General features: G+C 37.2%; 2 protein-coding genes across 4 annotated transcripts; one reads left to right on the top strand and one right to left on the bottom strand.

The window, feature by feature from the left end:
* Positions 1–26,212, top strand: CdGAPr (GTPase-activating protein CdGAPr). 3 transcript variants are annotated; one of them, XM_088031867.1, is made up of 13 exons: positions 1–131; positions 11,992–12,190; positions 12,249–12,436; positions 12,486–12,859; positions 12,905–13,282; positions 18,117–18,272; positions 18,320–18,482; positions 18,582–18,989; positions 19,038–19,198; positions 20,965–21,787; positions 21,863–23,064; positions 24,914–25,369; positions 25,436–26,212. In XM_088031867.1, exons 2-13 carry the CDS (start codon positions 12,025–12,027, stop codon positions 25,506–25,508), a joined length of 4,548 nt encoding a protein of 1,515 aa, XP_087887993.1. In that variant the 5' UTR covers positions 1–131; positions 11,992–12,024; the 3' UTR covers positions 25,509–26,212. The 3 variants fall into 3 exon arrangements, with proteins under 3 accessions (XP_087887993.1, XP_087887992.1, XP_087887994.1); XM_088031866.1 differs by lacking the exon at positions 1–131 and adding an exon at positions 7,749–7,929; XM_088031868.1 differs by lacking the exon at positions 1–131 and adding an exon at positions 8,038–8,692.
* Positions 13,387–17,980, bottom strand: LOC148177532 (uncharacterized). The gene is given in 5 exon segments (XM_088032711.1): positions 13,387–15,143; positions 15,315–17,732; positions 17,782–17,861; positions 17,899–17,915; positions 17,975–17,980. Coding segments are annotated over 5 exon segments (4,278 nt in total).
* Positions 26,213–26,244: the final 32 nt, after the last annotated feature.

Raw genomic sequence — 26,244 nt, 5'->3', positions numbered from 1 at the left:
AAAGAAGTAAGATGGCGGTCATAATAAAAGTTTGTGATTGTTACATCTGTGATTAATTACGGACTTTTGTGGATTTTTGTGTGTGAAAATGTTTAAGAAATTTCGCGTGATTGGTGCCTGAGCATTTCCCTGTAAGTTAAGCGGAAAATTTTGCGTTTTTTTTTCTTCTCTCTTGTTCGTTACGCTTTCGTTATTTTTGTGCCTGTTTATTAATTCAAAAATTTATTTCCATTTCGGTCTAATTTGTTTCTTTTCGTAAAATTTGCGTTTTTAGGACTTTAACTGTAATTTCCTCATTGGAAATTCAGCTCATGTCTGGTGATAAACGCCTAGCTATTTTAATTGTCTTTGATGAAATTGGTCCAAGTGTGCACCATTCGTCACGTGCGTCTGGAATTAGGGGGCTTCCTGTGGGAACTAAGCGACGCCCAATGGGCACTCTGCCAGGATCCCCCGGATCCTTGACATTGTAACACCGTCAATCGGAATAATCATGTCAAATGTAGTAGCAACGGTGCGAAACGGGGATTTAATTACATTGCCGTTAATCAGCCTTTTTGCAATTCGCAGTGCGCTTTTTGGGGGAATAACGGCGACACGGGGTGGTTAATTCCCAATGATTGGCAGAAATAGTTCACGGCCTTACAGATGTTGTAATTGGGTTCACGTTGCGATCGACCCGATTTCCTAGGATAAATATTTGCACGATGTCTTGGTACTCAATGTGAATAACATTGGATGCGTCTATCATTCATGAATATTTAACATAGTTGCATTCATGATAAGTGAATAAAACGCTCCTTGTTTAATTACCTCATTTGATTATTAATTATCAATTTCCGTCAACAGAGGGTGAATCAACGATACGCGAAACCACAACAAAGCCTTGATTTATTATCTAGAACAACCAAACATTGTTGTTTGTTTAGGGATTGGTGGAGTTTGGAAAATAACTTCTGATGAAAGAAGGTTGGTGGATGGAGAAAATGCCACGAGTTTTTGGTGTTTAATAATTTAATTGATGTTGCAACGTCCGTTTTTATCAATTCGCTGTTAATTCAGGCTTGGATTTGGACTCTTCTCCTGATTTTTCAGATTTTCAGGTTTTTCCTCTAATATTCTAATAAAACTTATTCTTTAAACCCCCAAGTCCCTCGCTTAAAATTACGTAATGAAATTAAGGAGATTTAAATGTCAAAAACATTAAGAAAATGAATTTAGGAGACTTTGGAAAATGAAACACCTCAAAATCTGAAAATAACCACGATCAGAGCCGGAGTAAGGTCGGTTGAGGCCCTGAGCACTTGAAAAATTTAAAGACCTTTAAAAATGGATCTCACTCAAGCTTCTTTCACGGTTTGGTTTGAATTTTCTAGGTTTTCTCTTGATTCTATTTTTAGATTTTTTTTAATTTTCCAGATTTACTTTTAACTGTGTTTCTTTTCGACTTTTGGATATGTACTGTGTAAATTATCTAAACTCGCCTTTAGATTTTTTTCAGATTTTTTTAAAGCACATTTTCTTTGAATAAAATTGCGTACAGTTTAAATATTAAGTACAGTCGAACTTCCATAACTTGAAACATGAAGGGAAGCCACAATTGGTTAGAGTTAAAGAAAAACTAAACAAAAAATGAAAATTATATTGAAGTACATAATCCGTCATTAAATTTTAACGCATATGTTTGTTCTTACAATTTTTTTCATAAAATGTTTTTTTAAAGAATTATAAATGTAGTCAATAGCATAGTCTTCCATTGTAAAAAAAAAGTTTCAATATTTGTATAAAATTTACATCCTTTCGAGTTACAATTTCTAAAATTTTCTGAAATTTTTGTTAAAGATCTGATTTTGATCTGATTTGTTAGGATATTCATCTTCTTGCACTTAGAAATTTGTTTTCTGGCTCAATTCTTCTATTCCATATGTTCCATATGACGGATATGATTTTTACACAACCCAGAAGATCAATTTTGGGAATCTTAATACAAGTTTCATATAGTTTCATAGCTATCTAACTCTTTTGATAAAATTCTAGATTTATAGTGGCATTTAAAGCTATTAATAAACTTCAGAAGTTTCAGGAAAGTACCACAATATCAGCTTTACAAATTAATTTTGAGAAAATTTTTGGGTTATGTAAATTTTTGAGTTATAGAAATGAAATCCCATGTAAATTTTAAGGAGGCGGAAGGGAACAAAATAAATTCTAAGTTGAAGGAAAATTTGAATAATAGAAGTTCTAATTGTGGAAGTTCGACTGTAATTTGATTTTGACTTTTTGGCTATGTGGTTGTGGGTTTTCTAGAATTAGGTTATGTCAAACTGCTAAATACTGTCACAATTATTCTTATATTTTGATTAATTTTTGAATCTGTCAGAGTCAAGATGAAGGCAAACTCAATCTAGCAAAAAAATGGTGTAGGCGAATTTATTGAAAGCCGTAAATTTTTTTGTTCATCCAATTTTAACGAAACTTTAGTTCCTTTAGTTTGTCACTAAATTTAAAAAAAATAGTGTGTCAAAGGTATAGAAAAATTGAAATTAGTCTTTTGATTGTTATCTGGAAATATGTACCTAGTGTCAAGTAATCTCAATTATGTCTCACAATACATTATTATTACAATTGTCTTGTAAAAATTTCTAAAATTATTTTTTCTAGTCTATGCATGCAAGAAATGACAAATTCCAACACTTCGTATATTCGAAGTATTCTTCCCAAAATCATTTTCAGGGAATTTATGACATGTTTTCAAAGATGTCAAAGTTGAATTTTCATAAATTAGTGATTTGTCGATTTTATATTGATGAATTCGTTTCGATTCTTTCTAATTGTTTTCCACCTTGATGAATTTTTCAAGATCTTGGAATTTATATTTTTAGATTCTCTAAATTTGCCTTGGATTCTTTAAATTCACTTTAGACTCCGTTTAGCTGTTCTAAATATATCCTTTAAAATATTATTTATATTTTTCTCGGACTTGTTTCCATCTTCTACATTTTTTTGGATTTCCTAATTTCTTCTATACTGGGCTAAATGATCATTGAATTTTTCCTGTATACTAAATTTTCTTCAAATTCTCTTTGGATTTCCCTCAAATTTTATCTCGATTTTCATTTGATTTGCCAGATTCTTCGTAATTTCTTTTTCTTACGATTGCGATTTTAGATCGTTTTAATTTTATAGATTCTCTTTGAAGATTATTTTCTCTCGATGCTCGCAAACATTACCAAGCTCATAAAACTTCTTATCTAAAAACCGCAACTTTGCAAAGGATCATAATTCCCCCATTAAAAAAACGTTAAAACCACCTAGAAAAGAATTTACGACCTACTTGTTGCAACCACTAACTTATTAATCCTCACGCTAGATCTGTATTAACATGCAAGTTTACAAATCTAGCCCAGCTTTGTTATTGATCCATGTTTATTTTTATTTTCAAATGAGATAAGATAGACTACATCAAAAGGAAGCGATTCCGATAAATGACTCCAATTCTTCCCACACAAATTTCATTGTACCACAGCGAAGTAATTTCATTACACATGCGAAATTATGGTTTATTGTGCTTGAGTTCAAGTTAAATTTAACGCAAATGCCGGTTTTCAATGCTAAACCTATTATATTTTACGAGTGATTTATTTTTGACGTGGCGATGGGGTTTCTATTTACATTTAAGTAAATCGAGTTTTCCACTAAATCATTCGTCTTCATTTTCGGTGGTTTTATAAATAGTCGAAAATTAAGAATTCCAAGCAAGCGCTTAAGTTAACAGCCGAGACCAACTCTTGATGAATTGACGTCACGAAATCAATGGAAATGATTTATTGGTTCGAGTTCAAGTAATCACGAATAATTAATTAAAAGTAAATGAAGCGGGCTATTATAAGCGAGGGTTGAATTGATTTGTTCCGGCTAATTTGAGTTACGTGGATTCAATATTAGTCACCCTCCATCTTCAATTAATTTCTTTGAAACAGAAACACGCTGTATATCCGATATTGTCCCACCAACCCCTGAGAAAATTTGCAGTCCGCTGTGTCAACAATCCCGGAATAATTTGATCCTTCCACTGTGACGTCAAGCAAAGTTTCCTTTTTATGGGGGCTTGGCAAGGGCTGATGTGACTCTTGGCCGTTTCAAATGTCAACGCGAGTCTCAGGAGACGTCCCTTCAAGGTTTTATAAAATATGAAGAGGGAATCTTTAATAATCGTGTTGGTAAAGTGTGGATTTTGGTTTTTTGGGAGCGGCCCGAATTTCGGGTCATTGTACTTAACATAATTGGCAAAAATTAACAACTTTTGCAACAGATGACGTCCGACGGTGTCTGTTGGCGTAAACCAACAAAACGTCGAACCTTTTATGGCTGAACGAAAGATAAAAATGTTAATTGTCCTCGTTAAGAGATCTCTCTTGAATATCAATAAACGTCTCTCAAAAAGGCATTGAAAATCAAACTGTTAATATAACAAAATTTAACGAGCTAATTAACCTAGAACTAGAGAAACTCGATGTGTCAATACGAATCGAAGATTTTTTTATTTGGAGAAAAATAATAACTTCATTTTATTCGTCTGACCTGAAACTTATCCTGTTAATAAATTAAGGTTGAACACGTCGAAAGATAATCAATGTTGACTTCTACAATCAGTGTAAACATTTAAAAAATATTGTATGAGATTAACTGTAAACAATTGGACAGATGGGTGTGCTATTGACTTATTGTACGCAAAAACGTGCCGACTCTGCTTTTATTACCGTGCATTTGAATACAAACAGAAATAAATAAAAGCTTCACTGTTATCATTCAAGATAAAATCTACGACTTTGTGAAAAATCGGTTCAAATACCATCTTAAGAAAGCGTGGCCACGTTTTTTCTTATCCTTGTTTATTGGATTATGCATATCGTTTAGTTCCTTTATATTTTTAATACATATTTATGTTGTAATGCGTCATAACAAATTAAAATTCACAACGGAGACAACCACAAAATTTATATTGCAAATAAGTACGCACTAATAAGAGTTTAAAATCGAAAGTGAAAAATAAGACTTGTGATGACGGAGGTAAATTCCTAGATAAACTCTTTGCGATATCAGCTTATAATCGTTTCATCGTCACATGAGTCAAATTGAAGAATGTAATAAATTTAAAGAATAGAAAAGTTGTAAAAAATCGAAAATATTTAAAATAGTGTATTTTATAACAAGTTGCAGAGCTGCTTATACTTTAACACGAAGTTAGTGTTAGTGAAGTGGCCTTCATTCTTAATCGAGTTTAGTGACTTTTTATTCTGCTAGGTCCACGAAAAAAGTGGGGTCCACCGACTTTTGAGGGCCACCTAGTTCTAGTATGTTTTTTTGAACATAGAATATTGTCGATCTTTTTGCAGTAAAATGATTTTATGGATTTCAAGAATCTGATGTGAAGATTTTCAAAATATCGAATATAATTTATTATATCGTCTGCTTACGAACTCTAAAATTAAATTTCTCCCCTGCAAGTAGATAAAGAAAAGCGTATTTTGAGTTCTCATACTCATACTCATACTTCGCAAAAATGGTATACACCTGATTCCTCCTGATTTCCTTCTGATTTCGTCTAGCTTTCCCTGATTTTCTTTTCATTTCGTCTAACTTTCCCTGGTTTCCTTCTGATTTCGTCTAACTTTCCCTGATTTTCTTTTGATTTCGTAAAAATTCCTCTGATTTTCTTCTTATTTCGTCTAACTTTTTCTGATTTCCTTTTGATTTCGTCTAACTTCCCTTAATTTTCCTTATGATTTCGTCTGACTTTCCCAGATTGCCTAGTAATATCTTCTGAATATCTTCTGATTTTCCCTATTGATTGCCCCTGATGTCCCAATGATTTCCATTGATTTTCTAGTGATTCTCTATTGATTTCCTAAAACTGATACACTCATTTCTCAGGGACATTAACCTCTCGATTTAAAAAAAAATTACATAAAAATTAACTGAATGCAATGATTGTCAAAATACGTACAACTTGACATTACTTTTCATTTTTTAAATGGATTTTAGTCAATCAGAGCTGACGAATTTCATTATTAAATAGGATTTAATTAGGCCGTTATTATTATTTGTCTTAAAGCGAACATACTAGCGAATTATTATTACACTGGTTAACACAATTTCTGTCGCCGGCTTAAAAAGTTGATATTTTTATGTAACTTGATCCCCTGAATACAATGATGATCTTGAAAATTTTCTAGGACCCCCAGTTTTTGAGATACATAAAAACTCAAAATAATCTCTAATTTGTATTCAAAAGACATTTAAGATCAAGTATCCAAAAAAAAAAAATTTATTACCCTGATGCACATTATTATGTGAAAATTGTTAACAATTTATTAGGTAGCATTCAAAAAACTAAAAATTTAAAAAAATTATCATAAAATCTTTATTTTTCACAAACGGTTTAACCGATTTATAAAATATTTTGCACAGACTACCTTGAGATGATTTTAGATGCTTTTGCACCCCAATTAACGTTTTCTTTATATCGCAAAAACTAGACTAGAAATTTTTAAGGTTACCATCGGGTCTCGGGAAATATTAACGTTCGTGCCAGAAAACTGTCCTTTCTTTTTAAAGATCCAAAACAAAATCTGCACTTCGATCGGAGCAACTTTATTTTATTTTCATCAAACTTTTTTTATTGTGCAGACGAATTTTCTCTCTTTCAAAATCACCGTAAGCCAAGTTTATTATTGCATCTTTTACAATACCTTAGGAAACTTTTATCGTTAACCCATTTCTAAAACGTTCTAAAAACACGGATGTAATAGTCTGATTTACACAGCATTTTCCAAGTCAAACAAACCATTACCATTGCACAATTCTCCTCGTTTATTTTGTTATTACAGTTTATTATCGTATTTTTGTTTACACAAGCTCCCGTTTTATGCGAAAATTTCAACAGTTTCTCACTTCCTTTTCTCCAACAAGAACGTCCCAACCACAGTTTAATATAAAACGGAAAAGTACAGTCTCATGGAACGCCGTAAATAATTCAATTAAATTGATTGCGGAGTTTATTTAATTAGTTGGAGAGTGTACTTGCGGTTTTGCGATAATTTGACGACGGACTGTTTCGGTTTGGCAGGGAATTCATTACATATTTATATAAAGTTGTAGGAATGAATATTTTACATCGGAATATTTAGCTTATCGTCCCGTGCAATAAAAATTCCGCTGCGAATTTTTATCACGAGTGAAATTTAAATTGGGTTTGTTTAGGCCACGAGTAGTGCGCAAAATGATAAGGTTTTGTTAATTGTTGAAAGCTGGTAAAACACGATTACAATTTGAGGTGTTATGGTTGTAAAATGAAATTTTTATGGTGCGAAATATATGAAATGGGAACACAAACGGTTCGGAATAAGAGCAAGAATGAAGTAAAATAAGTCGAACTTAACAATTAGATGCTTTTTATGCAGATGAAATACATGAAGCATTGAACAAAAAAGTAAAGTTCCGTTGCCACTCCGTCTAACATAAATAACGTTGGGTTCAATGAGCACCCTTGCGTAACTTCACAATGTTCGAAATTAGTGTGTATCCTGTATTAATTCCAACACAAAAAACTTTAGGCAATGTGTCACCAAAACCTAATCAGAGAAATTCCCGCCGCTTCGGAAATCGATCGATCAAGTTGGCCCGGCCGCCGCGGCGCACAGCGCCGTTCTTCGCTCGATATTTTTGGGGGGCGCAGCTTTCGCTTTTACACTAAACACATTCACACGCAGCAGTCGTCTCCGATCGCGCCGCTCCTAACCTACATTCGCAAGGGGTGTGTAAGCCGGCGGCGGAGGCGGCGATGACGCCCGCCAAACACGCGAAAAACCGATGACGTGCTCGTGTTGTTCATCCACCGACGAGATGTTCTGCGTGAATTTTGCCAAAGTCAGTTCGATGGTGGTTTGGCGCCGCGACGCTCGAGGGGGCGGTTCCTCCTCCTGTGTTCTTTTGTTTGGCTGAAACTGTTGCTGTTGGTTGATTCTGTGTTGCATGCGGGTGGAATGCCAATTATGCTTGTGCCAAAGTATTTTCGGTGGATTGCCGGGATGCCTGAATTCCGGGGTCTTTTGTTTTGATTCCACGTGGAATTCCGGGAAACCATCAAACGCACTAATTATCACCTACAGGGTTTCTTGAAATGATTGGAACCTCAGTCATTTTTAGAAATCCTGTGCGCCATGCACTTCCGTTCTCTTATTAATAATTTTCTCTAAAATCTCCCAATCTTGCAACATCCTCATAAAACTCTTTACAACAGTCGCAGTGTGCCTCGAAATAAAACTCATCATGCTTTCCATGGCACACTTTTATCTCCGATCAGTTGGTTCAGCGCCAACTATATCTTTCACGCTAAATGAAGAATTCTGTCCCAAAAGACTTAATATTTTTATTCTAGACTCCGAAATAGACCCGAATTAACAACGATCCTCCACGACTGTATTCATATAAGTATTAATTCGATTTAATTAATGATTAACGGCGGATGTTCGGGTCGATTACGGTTGTAAATCCTAATCGTGAATGTCAGGGTTGCAATTTTTTTCAATTAGAACATGAAATTTTTATTACGTGACGAGTGTCTGGAATCAACTTACTTTAATTGAGGTGTCGGCAACGTGGCGGTTGTGCTGTTTATTTTAGGGAGAAGGTAAAGTGTTTTGTAATTTTCTGCTTTCGGAGGATGTTAAATTCATTTTTGTTAATTGCTTGAAAATTAGTTTTGTATAATTTCAAATGGGCTGACACCAATCGCATTGTAAAGAATGACTAATAAAAGTTGACTTTAATGAGTTGTTATGGGATTTGTAATTAGATTTGTTTGTTTTATGGGTACAGCTGTCACAGGTACTTCGCCAGACTGCCAAAAATGTGTCCACTTTGCTATTAATGGTCTGTTTTGCGCGGAATTTTAGGGGACCAAAAACTCGAACTTCGTAGTCGAGGACGGTCAAAGATTCTAAATTCTTAGCGACCACGTGTCATTTTTTTCTAAATTAGATATGCAACTTTAAATTGTTGACGTAATAATTTGACATAAATACACAAAAGAAATACAATATGAAAAAGAAGAAGAATATGAAAATGAAGACAATGAGAAAACATTAAACACTAAACATGAGAAAATTCGGGTGCCAATTTCAATGAAACTTTAGTATCCTTGGGAATTTCGAACATACGGAGTGTTAAATTTTCTCATTTGTTGCATGCATACACTAGAAAAATAAATTCTAGAAATTTATTATTTGACCGCCATTTTAAAGTACGTAGTGTCAAGTAAAGTCAATAAAGTATTTTCCTTTTAACAGTGTGTTTAATTAGCTACTATATTCTACGAATGTAATTTTTATTTAGTCTTTGTTTAGTCTTCTAATCATTTATAGAATTTATTTTCTTAGTCTACGCATGCGAAAAATGCTAAAAATAAAAAATATTAAAACTCGGTATATTACTAGGGATTAATACTTTACTCAAAAATGACATACACCTGATTTTCTTTCTGATTTCCTTGTGATTTTGTCTAACTTTTCCTGATTTCTTTTTGATTTCGTATAACTTCCCCCGATTTCTTTCTGATTTCGTCTAACTTTCTCTGATTTCTTTTTGATTTCGTATAACTTCTCTTAATTTCCTTCTGATTTCGCCTAAGTTTTCCTGATTTCCTTTTGATTTCGTATAATTTATCCTGATTTCCTTCTGATTTCGTCTATGTTCCTCTGATTTGCTTCTGATTTCGTGCAACTTCTTCTGATTTTTTTCTGATTTCGTCTAACATTCTCTGATTTCCTTCTGAGTTCGTCTAATTTCTTCTGATTTCGCTTAACTTTCCCTGATTTCCTTTTGATTTCGTATAACTTCCCCTCATTTACTTTTGATTTTATCTAAATTTCTCTAATTTTCTTTTGATTTCGTATAACTTTCTCTGATTTCGTCTAATTTTCTATGGTTTCCTTCTGATTTCATCTAACTTTTCTTGATTTCTTTTTGATTTCGTCTAACTTCTCCTGATTTCCTTCTGATTTCGTTTAATTTTTGCTGATTTTCTCTTGAATTCGTATAACTTCCTCTGATTTCCTTTTGATTTCGTCTAACTTTCCCTGATTTTCTATTGATTTCGTATAACTTCCTCTGATTTCGTTCAACTTTCCCTGATTTTCTTTTAATTTTGTCTAAGTCCCTCTGATTTTTTTTTATTTTGTTTAACTTCACTCGATTTTCTTGTGATTTCGTCTTACTTCAACTGATTTTCTTGTAATATTCTCTGATTTTCCCTATTGATTGTCCCTGATATCCCAATGATTTTCATTGATTTTTTAGTAATTCCCTAAAACTGATACATCGATTTCCCTGGGAGGTTAACTTCTCGTTGTATTACAAACTAAAGAATTCTGGCCAAAATTTACTTCATTTGGGTTTACTCATTATGTAACTAAAGAAGCTAAAAGAATTCATAAATCTAGATAATTCGAAAAATTAAAAGAACACGAGTACAAAGAAGAACTGAAGCATTTAAAGTGTGCAAAATCGAAACAATCTAAGATGATATCCGAAGAAATTAAAGATCGAAAACAATAGACTATAAAGATTGCAAGTCCAAAGTCTAAAACGTGATATTTTGAAGACGAAATGTTGACAAAACCTGCAAAAAGAAAGAAAAAAAAAGGAACATCCGAAATACATCTACAAAATCCGCAATTAAAATTCGAAAATTGAAAGGTCTTCGACCTTCAAACCATAATTTCTTGATAGTTTCAATATCAAAACAACAATCCGATCGTTTTTTATTAATTCACCTAATTGGTTTCGTGATACAATTTCCTAGAGAAATGCAGGAGAAAACACCAGCGAATGAAATCAAATTTCCCCACCGTAAAAACCGACTTTTATAAATATTCACGATTTATCTCACCGAACATTAACTGTTCTAATGATCAGAAACGAAAATTGAAATCGATAACGATCGATAAAATCCAAATTAAAATAATCGAATATCATTAATTTTGCATTGTTTTTTTTCGTAGAACGTGTTTTATTTGTTTTCATCTTGATCCTACATGTTTAACTTACCAAGAAAATTAAATGCAACACCATTTTAATTACAAATGTAGAAACATAATTAATGCGAGTTATGTTTAATCCAAGACTGAATTTGTAATGTGTTGGAAGCTAAGTGGTAGTAAACTGAGACGGAATGACCTACATCGCAAATTTCAATCGTCTCTTTGTAATTTCAATTTCCTCGTGGGTATTAGATCATACAAAATCAATACTTGGGGCTCACATTAAAAAACCAATGCATATTTAATTAACTCAATCTAATTACAATATCATCGCGTATGATTTATACATTATAAATGCGTTTGTTAAATACATAAAATTGTTGTACCGGTTGGTGTTATGGTACAGTACTTTCAAGAAATTCTTTATTTTATTAAAGCAGAGGTGAAAAATTCTTGATTGTAGTAAGCGGTGCACAAATAACAATAATTACAAGATCGTTGCAACATTCCAAACTCCTGTTAAGCGGAAAAAAAGTTGTTCCAATCTAGCATAAAAACCACTTTTTTCACATAAATGCGATCATGTCCCTAAATTGAGTTCCACGAGAGCAATAATCCCTCACAACTTGACAGCTTTCCTCGCTCGAAATTCCATTATTTTCCCATCGTTTTTCCAGTCCCACTTGACCCCAAAAGATTTCCTTTTTTTCCTCCTGCATGTCTGCACTTCATGTTTACAATCGCGACAGTTGCGTGTATGTTAAGCACATGGTCTTGAGGATGCACGGCATAAATATTGTTTTTATTTTGTTGCGTAATTCTGTCTCAGATGTTCGCTCCAACATCCCACCACAGCTCTTTTTATCATTTTTAATAAACGAGCTCGCGTTCCCTGCCGAGCTTAATCCAATTGAATTGGCGTGGAAGGTGAATTTTCGGTTTTTTCCAGGCATTATGCACGGAAAGTTACTACAACACTGACATGCAGATTTCGGAGGCGGCTGGTGGGGCCCCAGCGCCGGGGGCGGAGCCCTGCCGTTTTCCTAAGTTGGAGGAATGCGCTCACTTTCACTACGAGAGGGTGCAATTGCCGAAGTTGACTGCCACGCTGCAGACGAACATCGACCAGTCGCTGCATTCGCAACACAGTAAGTTAATTAATTTCTTAATTAGAAGCTTCTAATTAATTGGAATGGTCCCTTGTAGCCAACGATGACGAAGACTTGGAGTGGTACATGGTGCAGGTCACATCAGGGGACGAGTGTTGGCTCCTGCAGAGAAACCTAGAGAACTTCAAAATGTTGGATGACCAACTTCACCAGTGCATCTATGACCGGAAGATTTCCCAACTCCCGGATCTAGTAAAACAGTCACCAAACGACGAAGACTTGGAAGTTCGTTTTGTTATCTTATCCCTCTTCGTTGCTAATTTCGATCTTGCAGATAAAACTGAAGTTGTACCTGGAGCGCTTCAGCGACATCGCCGACAATTCCGTGAATTGCGGCCCTGTCTTAAACTGGCTGCAGATGGACAACAAAGGCCATCGTCTCCTCGTACCAAGTGAAGAAAGTCGTTCTATTAACACACCAGCGGTGGCAGCCGCCTATAGTGTGCGGCGATACGTCTCCCAAGCACGGGACGAGTTGAATCTCGAAGTCGGCGACATGATCTCCGTCATCGACATGGCGAGTCCAGGCGAGTCGATGTGGTGGCGTGGTAAACGGGGCTTCCAAGTCGGGTTCTTCCCCCAGCATTGTGTGCACATAATCGGCGATAAAGTGCCAAGGAATATGCCGCTTCCGCCGCCGGTTGTCGGGTAAAGATCGGTTTTGTCTCTTCATTGTCTCATTTAGTGTCGTAGATCATTGGCGTTAACACCTATCAAACCCGTGTTGAGAAAGCACGGGAAGCTAATCACGTTCTTCAGAAGTTTTATTTTGAACAGGCCTTCGCGAAGGAGGTTGAAGCAATCAGGAATTTTGAAGGAGAGAGTTTTTGGCTGTGACTTAGGGGAGCATCTTTTAAATTCAGGACACGATATCCCCATGGTGTTGAAGTGTTGTGCAGAGTTTATCGAGAGTCATGGGATTGTCGATGGGATATACAGGTTGAGCGGAGTCACTTCCAATATACAGAAGTTGCGTAACGCGTTTGATGAGGATCGAATACCGAATTTGTATACTGAGGATATTCTACAGGATATCCATTCTGTTGCTTCGTTGTTAAAGATGTACTTTAGGTAAGTGTTAGTTTGTAATAACTTTTATTAAATAACAGCCAGAGAATTTATAAAAAAAAAAACAATAAATAGAAATAAAAACAAGAATATTATTATTGATATGATTAGCGTACAGGCACTATCAAATGCTCCAAGTTGCAAGTAGCCAAACGTGAGTCAAAGACCAAAGGTCCAGGACACGTTTCAACTACTTCTTCTCCGTTAACGCATCGGATATATTGCCGTGGGTTCGCTAAGTACGGGAGATATATCGTTGCGTCTTGACAGTTAACATTTGGACAAGGAGGTGTGGGTTCTGGTGTGGTAGGCTCGGGAGTTGTTTCTGTCTCTTCCGTGCACTCTGGAGTTGTTGGTTCAACAGTTGTTGGATCTTCACATCCAGCTTCCCACGGCCAGTCGCAAACTTCGAGTTCTGGATTGAAATGAAGACCATCTGGACATTCAAATTCTACTTTAACGCCGTTGTCGCATTTGTAGAATTTGTCGCAGTCGGTTTCGTGTGGAAGATGAACGGTGTAGTTTAGAGGATCTGGCCAAGGGCAGTCAGGGTCTCTGTTTGGTGGAGGTGTTGGTTTTGGAGTTGTTGTTGGCTCTGGAGTTGTTGGCGCAGGTGTTGTTTCTTCACAACCGGCGTCTTGTGGCCAATCGCAGACTTCCAATTCTTTGTTGAAGTGAAGACCAGCTGGACAATCAAATTCAACTTTCACGCCGTTGTCGCATTTGTAGAATTTCGTGCAGTCGGTTTCGTGTGGAAGATGAACGGTGTAGTTTAGAGGATCTGGCCAAGGGCAGTCAGGGTCTCTGTTTGGTGGAGGCGTTGGTTTTGGAGTTGTTGTTGGCTCTGGAGTTGTTGGCGCAGGTGTCGTTTCTTCACAACCAGCGTCTTGTGGCCAATCGCAAACTTCTAATTCTTTGTTGAAATGAAGACCGTCAGGACAATCGAATTCAACTTTGACTCCATTGTCGCATTTGTAGAATTTAGTACAATCGGTTTCGTGTGGGAGATGAACGGTGTAGTTCAATGGATCTGGCCAAGGACATTCTGGGTCTCTGTTTGGCGGAGGCGTTGGCTTGGGAGGTGTTGTTGGCTCAGGAGTGGTTGGCGCAAGTGTTGTTTCTTCGCAACCAGCGTCCCATGGCCAATCGCAGACTTCCAATTCTTTGTTAAAGTGTAGACCGTCTGGACAATCGAATTCAACTTTAACTCCGTTGTCGCATTTGTAAAATTTGGTACAGTCGGTTTCGTGTGGTAGATGAACTGTGTAGTTTAAAGGATCTGGCCAAGGACATTCTGGGTCTCTGTTTGGCGGAGGCGTTGGTTTTGGAGTTGTTGGCTCAGGAGTGGTTGGCGCAGTGGTCGTTTCTTCACAACCAGCGTCTTTTGGCCAATCACAAACCTCCAATTCTTTGTTGAAGTGGAGACCAGCTGGACAATCGAATTCAACTTTCACACCATTATCGCATTTGTAGAATTTAGTACAATCGGTTTCATGTGGGAGATGAACGGTGTAGTTCAATGGATCAGGCCAAGGACATTCTGGATCTCTGTTTGGTGGAGGTGTTGGTTCTGGCGTTGATGTTGGCTTAGGAGTGGTTGGCACAGGTGTCGTTTCTTCACATCCAGCGTTCCATGGCCAATCACAAACTTCCAAATCTTTGTTGAAGTGAAGACCAGCTGGACAATCGAATTCAACTTTAACTCCGTTGTCGCATTTGTAGAATTTCGTGCAGTCAGTTTCATGTGGTAGATGAACAGTATGATCTAAAGGATCAGGCCAAGGACATTCTGGGTCTCTGTTAGGTGGGGGCGTTGGCTTGGGAGTCGTTGTTGGCTCAGGAGTGGTCGGCGCAGGTGTTGTTTCTTCACATCCGGCGTTCCATGGCCAATCACAAACTTGCAATTCTTTGTTGAAGTGAAGACCAGCTGGACAATCAAATTCAACTTTAACGCCGTTGTCGCATTTGTAGAATTTAGTACAGTCCGTTTCATGTGGTAGATGAACAGTATGATCTAATGGATCCGGCCAAGGACATTCGGGGTCTTTGTTTGGTGGAGGTGTTGGCTTGGAAGTTGTTGTTGGCTCAGGAGTGGTTGGTGCAAGTGTCGTTTCTTCACAACCGGCGTCTTGTGGCCAATCGCAGACTTCTAATTCTTTGTTGAAGTGAAGACCATCTGGGCAATCGAATTCAACTTTCACACCGTTGTCGCATTTGTAGAATTTGGTACAGTCAGTTTCGTGTGGGAGATGAACTGTGTAGTTCAAAGGATCGGGCCAAGGACATTCTGGGTCTCTGTTTGGTGGGGGCGTTGGTTCTGGGGTTGATGTTGGCTTAGGAGTGGTTGGCGTAGGTGTTATTTCTTCACATCCAGCGTCCCATGGCCAATCACAAACTTCCAATTCTTTGTTGAAGTGAAGACCAGCTGGGCAATCAAATTCAACTTTTACGCCGTTGTCGCATTTGTAGAATTTGGTACAGTCGGTTTCGTGTGGTAGATGGACAGTATGATCTAAAGGATCCGGCCAAGGACACTCTGGGTCTTTGTTTGGTGGGGGCGTTGGCTTGGGAGACGTTGTTGGCTCAGGAGTGGTTGGCGCAGGTGTTGTTTCTTCACATCCAGCATTCCATGGCCAATCACAGACTTCCAATTCTTTGTTAAAATGAAGACCAGCTGGACAATCAAATTCAACCTTTACACCGTTGTCGCATTTGTAGAATTTTGAACAGTCCGTTTCATGAGGTAGATGAACAGTATGATCTAAAGGATCTGGCCAAGGACATTCTGGATCTTTGTTTGGTGGGGGCGTTGGCTTAGGAGACGTTGTTGGCTCAGGAGTGGTTGGTGCAGGTGTTGTTTCTTCACAACCGGCGTTTTGTGGCCAATCGCAGACTTCCAACTCTTTGTTGAAGTGAAGACCAGCTGGACAATCGAATTCAACTTTTACGCCGTTGTCGCATTTGTAGAATTTAGTACAATCGGTTTCATGAGGGAGATGAACGGTGTAGTTTAATGGATCTGGCCAAGGACATTCTGGGTCTCTGTTTGGTGGAGGTGTTGGTTTGGGAGTCGTTGGCTCAGGAGTGGTTGGCGCAGGTGTTGTTTCTTCACAACCGGCGTTTTGTGGCCAATCACAAACCTCCAATTCTTTGTTGAAGTGAAGACCGGCAGGACAATCGAATTCAACTTTGACTCCGTTGTCGCATTTGTAGAATTTTGTGCAGTCGGTTTCGTGTGGTAGATGAACAGTATGATCTAGAGGATCTGGCCATGGGCATTCTGGATCTCTGTTTGGTGGCGGTGTTGGTTTTGGCGTCGTTGTTGGCTCAGGAGTTGTTGGTGCAGGTGTTGTTTCTTCACATCCAGCATCTCTTGGCCAATCACAGACTTCCAATTCTTTGTTAAAGTGAAGACCATCGGGGCAATCGAATTCAACTTTCACACCGTTATCGCATTTATAGAATTTGGTACAATCGGTTTCGTGTGGAAGATGAACTGTGTAGTTCAATGGATCTGGCCAAGGACATTCTGGGTCTTTGTTTGGTGGAGGTGTTGGCTTGGGAGTTGTTGTTGGTTCTGGAGTTGTTGGCGCAGGTGTCGTTTCTTCACAACCAGCGTCTTTTGGCCAGTCGCAGACTTCCAATTCTTTGTTGAAATGAAGACCATCTGGGCAATCGAATTCAACTTTCACGCCGTTATCGCATTTGTAGAATTTAGTGCAGTCGGTTTCATGTGGTAGATGAACAGTATGATCTAAAGGATCAGGCCAAGGACATTCTGGGTCTCTGTTAGGTGGGGGCGTTGGCTTGGGAGTCGTTGTTGGCTCAGGAGTGGTCGGCGCAGGTGTTGTTTCTTCACAACCAGCATCTCTTGGCCAATCACAGACTTCTAATTCTTTGTTGAAATGAAGACCATCAGGACAATCGAATTCAACTTTAATACCATTGTCGCATTTGTAGAATTTAGTGCAATCGGTTTCGTGTGGTAGATGAACGGTGTAGTTCAAAGGATCTGGCCAAGGACATTCGGGATCTTTGTTTGGTGGAGGTGTTGGTTTGGGAGTTGTTGTTGGCTCAGGAGTAGTTGGTTCCTGCGTTGTTGGCTCAGGAGTAGTTGGCTCCGGCGTTGTTGGCTCAGGAGTAGTTGGTTCCGGCGTTGTTGGCTCAGCAGTGGTTGGCTCAGGAGTAGTTGGCTCTGGTGTTGTTGGCTCAGGAGTAGGTGGCTCGGAAGAACCTTGTCCCAATGTACATCCAGAGTCCTGTGGCCATACACACACTTGCAAAACAGGACTAAACTCTAATCCAGGAGGACAATCAAAAAGAACTTTTTCCCCATGATCACATTTGTAAAACTTCGTACAATCGCTTTCATGCTGAAGATGAACGGTATATTCTAAAGGGTCCACAGCAGGACACTCAGTTGGAATGGGCCATATTTCAGTATCTCCAGCTTCTGTAAAATTACTTCAATAGACATCACGCTACACTAACTAATTAATTACCTGTAACTGTTATTGTAAGAGCTAGTAACACCACCGCTATGGTGCTAAAAACTCGCGACATATCGTGTGCCTGTTCTATACTACAATATCTTTGCACTTATAGTAACAAACTCACACTTGTTATTGAGTTGTAGCTGTTAACTCTTTTTATAGTATTTTGTTATCAGATCGCATAGCTATAAAGTTAACCAACGATCATCGAGAGATTATTTTATTAGTTTTATCTTTTTCGAACCGCTCATGACAATCGATTTATGACGGGGATTTTTAAAATTGACGCCAAATTAAAAATTTCTTCACAGGAAGTTCTCTAATCTCAATCTTTTTTTTTCCAGGGAACTTCCTAATCCACTCTGCACATACCAACTCTACCAAAGCTTTGTAAACGCAGTCCAGGGATGTAACTCAGCTATACGCAACTCAGAGAGCGATCATGATAGATTGCTGAAGATGCGAGAAGCTGTTCAAAAACTTCCACCGCCGCATTACAGGTAATCAAATTGTTAAATTTTATTGTGTTTTGATGAATTTTTCCTAGAACTTTGGAGTATTTGATGAGACATCTTGCTAAAGTGGCCAAACATGGATCAAGCACTGGAATGACCACGAGGAACGTGGCTATAGTTTGGGCCCCGAATTTATTAAGATGCGCTGAATTGGAGGTCGGAGGAGTGGCGGCGCTGCAGGGGGTGGGAGTACAGGTAAGCTTAACAATTTCGACACATCCGATTGTATCGACAGGAAACGGGATTAAAGCTCAAGTTCAATCGACTTTTCTCTAATTTATGACTCTTTTGAAGGCTGTCGTCACCGAATTCCTCATCTGTTACGCCCACTTAATCTTCTGCGATAATCTCCCTAACTTGGATCATCCCATCGCTGATTCAATCAGTTTATCTCCCAAAAAGTGCCGCCCGAAGAGTTTGGCGATTTCCACCCCCACGAAACTCATCACGTTGGAGGAAGCGAGGACCAAACACCTCCTCAACAAAAACGAAGAATGTAACTACATCGAAGTTGGGGGTGGTCCGAAGAATTTACCCAAGAAGTACCACACAGTCATCGAACTACCCTCAGGAGGGAGAAAAAGAGGGCACTCTAAACGATCACCGCTTGGTTGGAGATCACTTTTCTCCAAAGGGAGGAACAACTCGCAAGGAAATCTGGCGAAACCTAGAAAAGCTTCGACGCCGGGAATTGTCGTAGCGGTAGGTTTTTAGGTTTGCTAAAGAGTTTTGGTCATGGAGATGTTGCAGGATAAGTCGGTGACCGAGTCGGATTTAACAGACATGAAGCGGAAATTGAGGTCTGTGAAATCGGCGGAGAGTTTGACTTCGGGGCATTCGGAGCCCACCAGCAATGAAATTGATGGCTTGGGGCCCCTGTATTCGCTTAATAAGCCTCCAGGGCACAACAGGTATGTGTGGATACAAATCTAGATAAGTTGAGATTTTAATCGCGGATAAAGTTTTGTATGATATTTATTAGTACAGAATTATATTAATTCTAGTCATTATCCGACTTTCTTTATAACTAATCCAAACTATTATCCACCAATTTATGATTTTGTAATTGCGTTCGTCAAGTGTAATTTTCATTGTTTAAACTTTTTTATATTGAATGGAATCGTTTTAACTTTTGTCAGATTTTTTCGTAGAAAATCGAACGAAAGCCATAAAATTGTCATTAAAATTGTTGATTTATTGCTCTTTGTTGTGTTATTTTCTCAGATTAGAGGGTTTTTAGATTATCAGATTCAATTAATTTTTTCTAATTTCGTAGTTTCAAGTCCAAAGATTTAGAATGACGTACCTTTTGAATTGCTTCAATTTCATTCTTTGGCGACTTTTTTTGGATATTTATTGAATTATTCATCTTTATTTTATTTTCTTCAACGATTTTTGAGGTTTTTGACCACTTTTTGAATTCTTCTTGGATTTTTTTCTTGCTCTTAGTTGTGTTATTTTCTCAGAGTAGAGGGTTTTTAGATTATCAGATTCAATTATTTTTTTGCTAATTTCGTAGTTTCAAGTCCAAAGATTTAGAATGACGTACCTTTTGAATTGCTTCAATTTCATTCTTTGACGACATTTTTTGGATCTTCATTGAATTTTCATCTTTATTTTATTTTCGTCACCGATTTTTAAGATTTTTGAACACTTTTTGAATTTTTCTTCTTGGATTTGTGTATTGCTCTTTGTTGTGTTATTTTCTCAGATTAGAGGGGTTTTTGATTATCAGATTCAATTAATTTTTTCTAATTTCGTAGTTTCAAGTCTAAAGATTTAGAATGACGTACCTTTTGAATTGCTTCAATTTCATTCTTTGGCGACATTTTTTGGATATTTATTGAATTATTCATCTTTATTTTATTTACCGATTTTTGAGGTTTTTGACCACTTTTTGAATTTTTCTTCTTGGATTTTTTTAAATTGTCTTTAATTTTCATTTAGACTCTTTTTATACTTTGGATTTTCTGTTGTTTCAATTTGTCTTTTTAAATCCTACATTGCGAAGTTCGTCTTTTGATTTCGTTGAGTTTTAAATATTTAATATGGAGACAAAGTAACCAAAAAAAAACAGGAGTTCTAGAAAAAACACCGGAATATGGAGAAAACGTGAAAAATTAAATCATAAAATGAAGAAATATAAAAAAAAAACTAGAAAGTAGAAATTTCTACCGACAAGAAAAAACGTAAAAAAAGAACAGTAAATATGCAATAAATAAGGAAAATTGAAGAAACCTTTGTGAACAATATTGTAATACACTATTAAACAATTATTTTGGTCTTGGAAAAACCAATTTAGCGATTACAACGAAACAACAAAAAATTGTGACTCATTACACTCATTAGGTTCGGTTTTGTTATGAGATCAAATTACACATCTTGGAATTCTAAATATAATTTTTTGATCATATAATATAGAAGATAATTGGCCACAAATATTCTTTTATTATCACCTTTTGTTTGTTTTATTAAACCTAAAACAAAAATACGAGATACAACCGTCCTTAAAGTTAAGCTTTACAATCAAATTGTCAATAAAAAGCTTATTTTGGAAATTTACTAATCTGGTAGTTATAGATTTGATCGATCCGGATCAAACCATCTTAACTTTTCGATCAAAAATCGATAACCTACCTAGATAGAAATTTTACGACCAAAAATCAATTTTTTCCAGATCTGTATCCCATGACTCCTACTTCGACACCCTCCAAAGCTCTCAGAACAACTCCGAAGGCTCCCTCCTCGACCTCAGCGAAATCCAACTGAATTTCGAACTCGAGGAATCCGAAATGCGCATCTTCTCCGAAGACGAAAGTCTAGTCAGTTCTCCTCGCATCCAAAAAGACAGCCATCGCCGCATCCTCACCCGCGCCCGCCCTGAAGAGTTCAGCAGCGCCACCAACTCCGGAAATCCGTCTCCGAAGAAACAAGCTAGGGTTGTTCTTTCGCCGGACTCGATGTCCAGGAAACGGACGCGTCTGGAGGATCAATTGTCTGATATCCAATATATTGATTGTACGACGCCTGATAACATGGTTTGTACCATGGCGGTGGTGCACACAGCGCCGCAGGAGGAGGTTGTGCCGGACTCGTACCAACCGAAGAACAAGTCGCCGAGGAATTCGGATCATTTGGATAAGAGACAGTCTCTGAATTTGGAGAGGGAGGTGGGGAAGCAAGTGATTACGAAGTCGTTTACTGAGGTGGATATCGGGAGGAAGTTCTTGGATGCGTCGAGCTTAGTGGCGACGCCGACGCCGCAGAGTCCGGGGTACAGGCAGTTGGAATCTAGTGTTAACACGACGCCGGATTATAGCCCCACTGATATTGTTTACGAGAATTTAAACAACGAAAAGAAAGGGGGGCACTATGAAAACATTTTGACTACCATTAGTATCACCTACAAGTCGCCACCGAGGAGCATTGAAGCTAGTCCGGTGAAGACGCACGCCGACTCGGTCTATGAAAACGTCATAGTCAATGTGGAGAAAGCTATGGTGAGTACAAGGAGGCTGTGTAATTGGCAGCCCTGTCAAAATGTCAAATTTTCATGTTTAAATCGCCTCTTTTAGATACCAACCTCAACAGCTTCTCTTCCTAGTCAAGAAGCCACCCAACCAGACAACGAATTTCTATCCGAACCGAACGAGAGAGACGTCCGTCCGAAAAGCCTAAGCGCTTTGGATGAATCAAGCAACGACTTAACCTTGAAACCGAACTTAAGCTCGAGCGCCATCTGCGACACGAGCGAGCAAATCTCATTGGTCAGTTTCACTGATCAAAGCTCGAACCAATCGTCGCGCTCCAACGTCCAGTACACGCCTAGTTTGAGTTCAGAAGTTTACCAAATGATGGAAAACTCCGAGAGGATAAGTCCGACGGATCTGAGCTTGAGCGAGGTCGTTCATAGCTCAACTGAGAATCTCACTCAGAGTTCGGTGAGCTTTCCGTTGAGTTACTCGAAGAACTCGAGTCCGAATGTCAGTCCGAGTGCGAGTAGCGAAGCGAGGAATATTCTAGAGGATGAGGATACGAAGACTGAAGATCTGATCGAGTTTAGTCCGACGGAGACCGACAGGAGTTTAAACGACAAGAGGAAGTCTTCGGAGACTGAGAATATTGATGACAACTCGATTTACCAACAGGTGAAGTTCTTCAGGAGGTCCATCCATGAAGTGAACGCGTTACTTGACTTGGGTGAGGAAGACAAGAAGGAGGAAGAAGAAGAGAATTACGATTCGTTGGAAACTAACTCACATGTCTACGAAAACGTGCAAGGTGAAGACATGAAGAGTGACACCAAAACTGAATCGGAAGAAGTTGATGGAAAGGTCTGTGTCAAAGATCTGACGAGTAGATTTGAAGACAAAGCTCTCGAAACGGATAAGACTAAAGAGAATAGTACAAACTCGCGCTTGAAGAAGTTTTACGAGAAGGACAGTTTACCTCCTTGTTTGAGGGCACGAAACCTGAAAAACCAGTTGAAGACGAGGTCGTTGGACGAAGAGGAGTTCGAGAAGGAGTTTGGAAGTGGCGTTGCTGGACAACGCCGACAATCCATGGACGAGGGTTTAGGCTACAAAACTAACTCTCTCCCGAAGACTTTAAACCCTCCCAAACTCATCCCCATGGACGAAGAAGGGAAGTTGAACTCGATCCACTTGGCCCACAGCACGGAGAATCTCAGTCTGTCCTCAGAAGAAGACGCGAAGAAGCGCGAACGGATCGAGAAGTACAAAGAAGAAAGAAGAAAGTTTCTCCATGACAAATATCGGTGAGTTCTCGCCATACATGGTTAATCCAAATAATAAAATCGCGAAAAAAATTGTAGATCAAATTTAACAATTGTGCATGATAAAACTTATTTCTACAAATACAAAAACAGCTTTATGTAAAAAAAACTACGTTTTGTTTTAGAATAAGCTTAAGAAGTTTGTTTAAAATAAGCTCAAAAACAGTTTATTTAAATGTGGAATGACAAAGAACAAAAACATCAGAAATCTCCAGACCAAAAAAGACAGTTTTTAGAAATTTTTATTTTGCAAACGAACTAAAAATTCTAATTTTTTTTAAATAAAAATTTGTAATTCTGATCATTTTCACGCTGGGACATAATTTGGGTATTTTACTAGTTTGAACACGTTTATTACCTCCACTAAATTAGAAAATTGTAGACCAAAAAAGACAGTTTTTAGAATTTTTTATTTTGCAAACGAACTAAAAATTCTAATTTTTTGAAATAAAAATTTGTAATTCTGATAATTTTCACGCTGTGGCAATAACATTTTGGGATTTTTCTAGTTTGAACACGGTTGTTACATCCGCTAAATTAGAAAATTGTAGACCAAAAAAGACAGTTTTTAGAAATTTTTATTTTGCAAACGAACTAAAAATTCTAATTTTTTTTAAATAAAAATTTGTAATTCTGGTAATTTTCACGCTGTGGCAATGAAATTTGGGGATTTTTCTAGTCTGAACACGTTTATTACCTCCACCAAATTAGAAAATTATTGTAGACCAGAAAGACAATTTTTAGAAATTATTATTTTGCAAACGAACTAAAAATTCTATGTTTTTTTACATAAAAATTTGTAATTTTGGTAATTTTCACGCTGTGGCAATGAAATTTGGGGATTTTTCTATTCTGAACACGTTTATTACCTTCACCAACTTAGAAAATTGTTGAACAATAAAGACAGTTTTTAGAAATTTTTATTTTCCAAACGAACTAAAAATTTCCAATTTTTTTAAATTAAAATTTGTAATTTTGGTAATTTTCACGCTGTGGCAATGAAATTTGGGGATTTTTCTAGTTTGAACACGGTTATTACCACCATCAAATTAGAAAATTGTAGATCAAAAAAGACAGTTTTTTAGAAATTTTTATTTTGCAAACTAAAAATTCTAATTTTTTTAATAAAAATTTGTAATTCTGGTAATTTTCACGCTGTGACAATGAAATTTAGGGATTTTTCTAGTTTGAACACGGATATTACCTCCACCAAATTAGAAAATTATAGACCAAAAAAGACAGTTTTTAGAAATTTTTGTTTTGCAAACGAACTAAAAATTCTAATTTTTTAAATAAAAATTTGTAATTCTGGTAATTTCTTGTCACAAATTGAGCCTATTAAGAGAAAAAATTTTTAGTCAAAATTACACAAAAATTTAAATGAATTTACTTGGGCGCCACTGATTTAAAAGCGAAAAATAAATTAATCGAGTTGCTGGTTGCTTTGGAAACAAGTCCAGCGTTTTTTGTCAGTGGTGTAGAAAATACGTGGGTTGTGGTAAATTTTACCTTGTCACTTTTTGATTTAAACATACTTCGTACTTCTTTTGGAATAGCGCAGAACTTTTATGTACCTGCATTTCAAGAACACCCTGTATATTTACAAATATTATTAAAAATCCTTCTCTTCCATCAATCCCAATTTTTAAATGACACAAGATCTGGTATTACATAGAAACAAAACGTTTTTTTTTTTCATACTTTATGCCATTGTTTTACACATTAAGTCACCCATTTTTTCCGCATATTAGAAATTATGGCCAATTTTTTTTCTCATTTTTGAAACTGGACTAAGCGTGCATACTTATACTTACCACTAACCTTTCTTTAGATCCGAGTCCTTCAAGGAAGACAAAGACGTCCTCCTCTCCAAACTAAAACTCTTCAAAAGCAAAGACGAGCGCGGCCCAGAAGAACCCGAACCCCAACCACGCATCCGTCGAAAAAGCAGTAGAAGCGACGACAGCGCCATCGACAGCTTAGACGAAGACAAAGGTACCTGTAACAAAACGAAATCGGATAGTCTGAAGTCGCGAGCGGCAGTGTTCGAACAAGCCAACCAAAGACTAAGTACTGATTATAATAAGAATAAGACGAATCGTGATGTACCAGTCAAAAAAGTACAAGAATGTAAGAGTAATTTCGAAAAGACGGAAGATTTCGTGCGGCCTAAGAAAGACGAGGACGTGCAGAGGTACGAGAGGCGAAGACACACTTTCGAGGCGAGGGAGAGGGAGAGCGAGACGGAGAGGCTGAGGAGGATAAGTCTGGAAAATCGGAGTCCGCGGTGAGTGATGAATGGCAATTTCGCCGCTTGGCGGCGATGTAAATAACCCAAAAATTATTGTTTCAGGAAAGAGAAGTCATCGCCTACATACTGCATTAAGGATATGAAAGCAATTTTCGAATCAAAGTCTAAACAATAATGTTTAAGTATTTATTTTGTTGTAGGGGGCCTATTGACCAAATCGTAGTTCACTTTTGTCAATCAAATTTGTTGTGAGGAGATCAAAAGTGACTTTTGTATATATTATTTTTTTAAAGCCTTTATAAAGGATATTACACCATTAATTCAACAGTTAGTTGCATTTTGTTTGTTACGTATTTGTTTTCTCTTTTTATAGACACGGTGGGATGAAAGTGTGAGGTGGAATTTATATTTATTTTTATATCGAATGGTTGCATTGCTAGATTACTTTTTAAGTTTTTTTTTATTCAATTTCAGTCGTTTTTTTGATATTAATCGAATGTGATAATCATTTTGATCGTTTTGTTGAGGAAAAACCAGTTCTGTAGTTTAAGGCCTAAACGCATATTTTGTAATTCTCGCTCTTCATAGAAACAAATTGCCAAATCACGCATTTCGGAGTTTTTCGAGGGATTTTGATGTTCACTAGTAGACTGAATTCGTTTGAATCCCAGAAGTTTATATTTGTAGCTAAATATTATAACAGAGAAAATCACTATATAAATATTTAAAAAAGATTAGATATGATAGACAATAATAAATTTTTACAGTATTGCACTTTACTCCAACTTAATTTATTTACATTGTAATATCATGTACATAGTGTAACTATGCTTAACATGCGAATAATTCAGATTATGTTAAATAAATTATGTATTATTACCCCCGATTTTCGTTATTTCCCCTTCAAAACA

This window comes from Gnatocerus cornutus, chromosome 3, assembly GCF_029298725.1.
Source record: "Gnatocerus cornutus isolate USDA-ARS CGAHR chromosome 3, icGnaCorn1.1, whole genome shotgun sequence".
NCBI classification, from domain to species: domain Eukaryota; kingdom Metazoa; phylum Arthropoda; class Insecta; order Coleoptera; family Tenebrionidae; genus Gnatocerus; species Gnatocerus cornutus.
The sequence above is the reverse complement of the archived record's forward strand: the minus strand, read 5'-3'. Positions and strand labels throughout refer to the sequence as shown.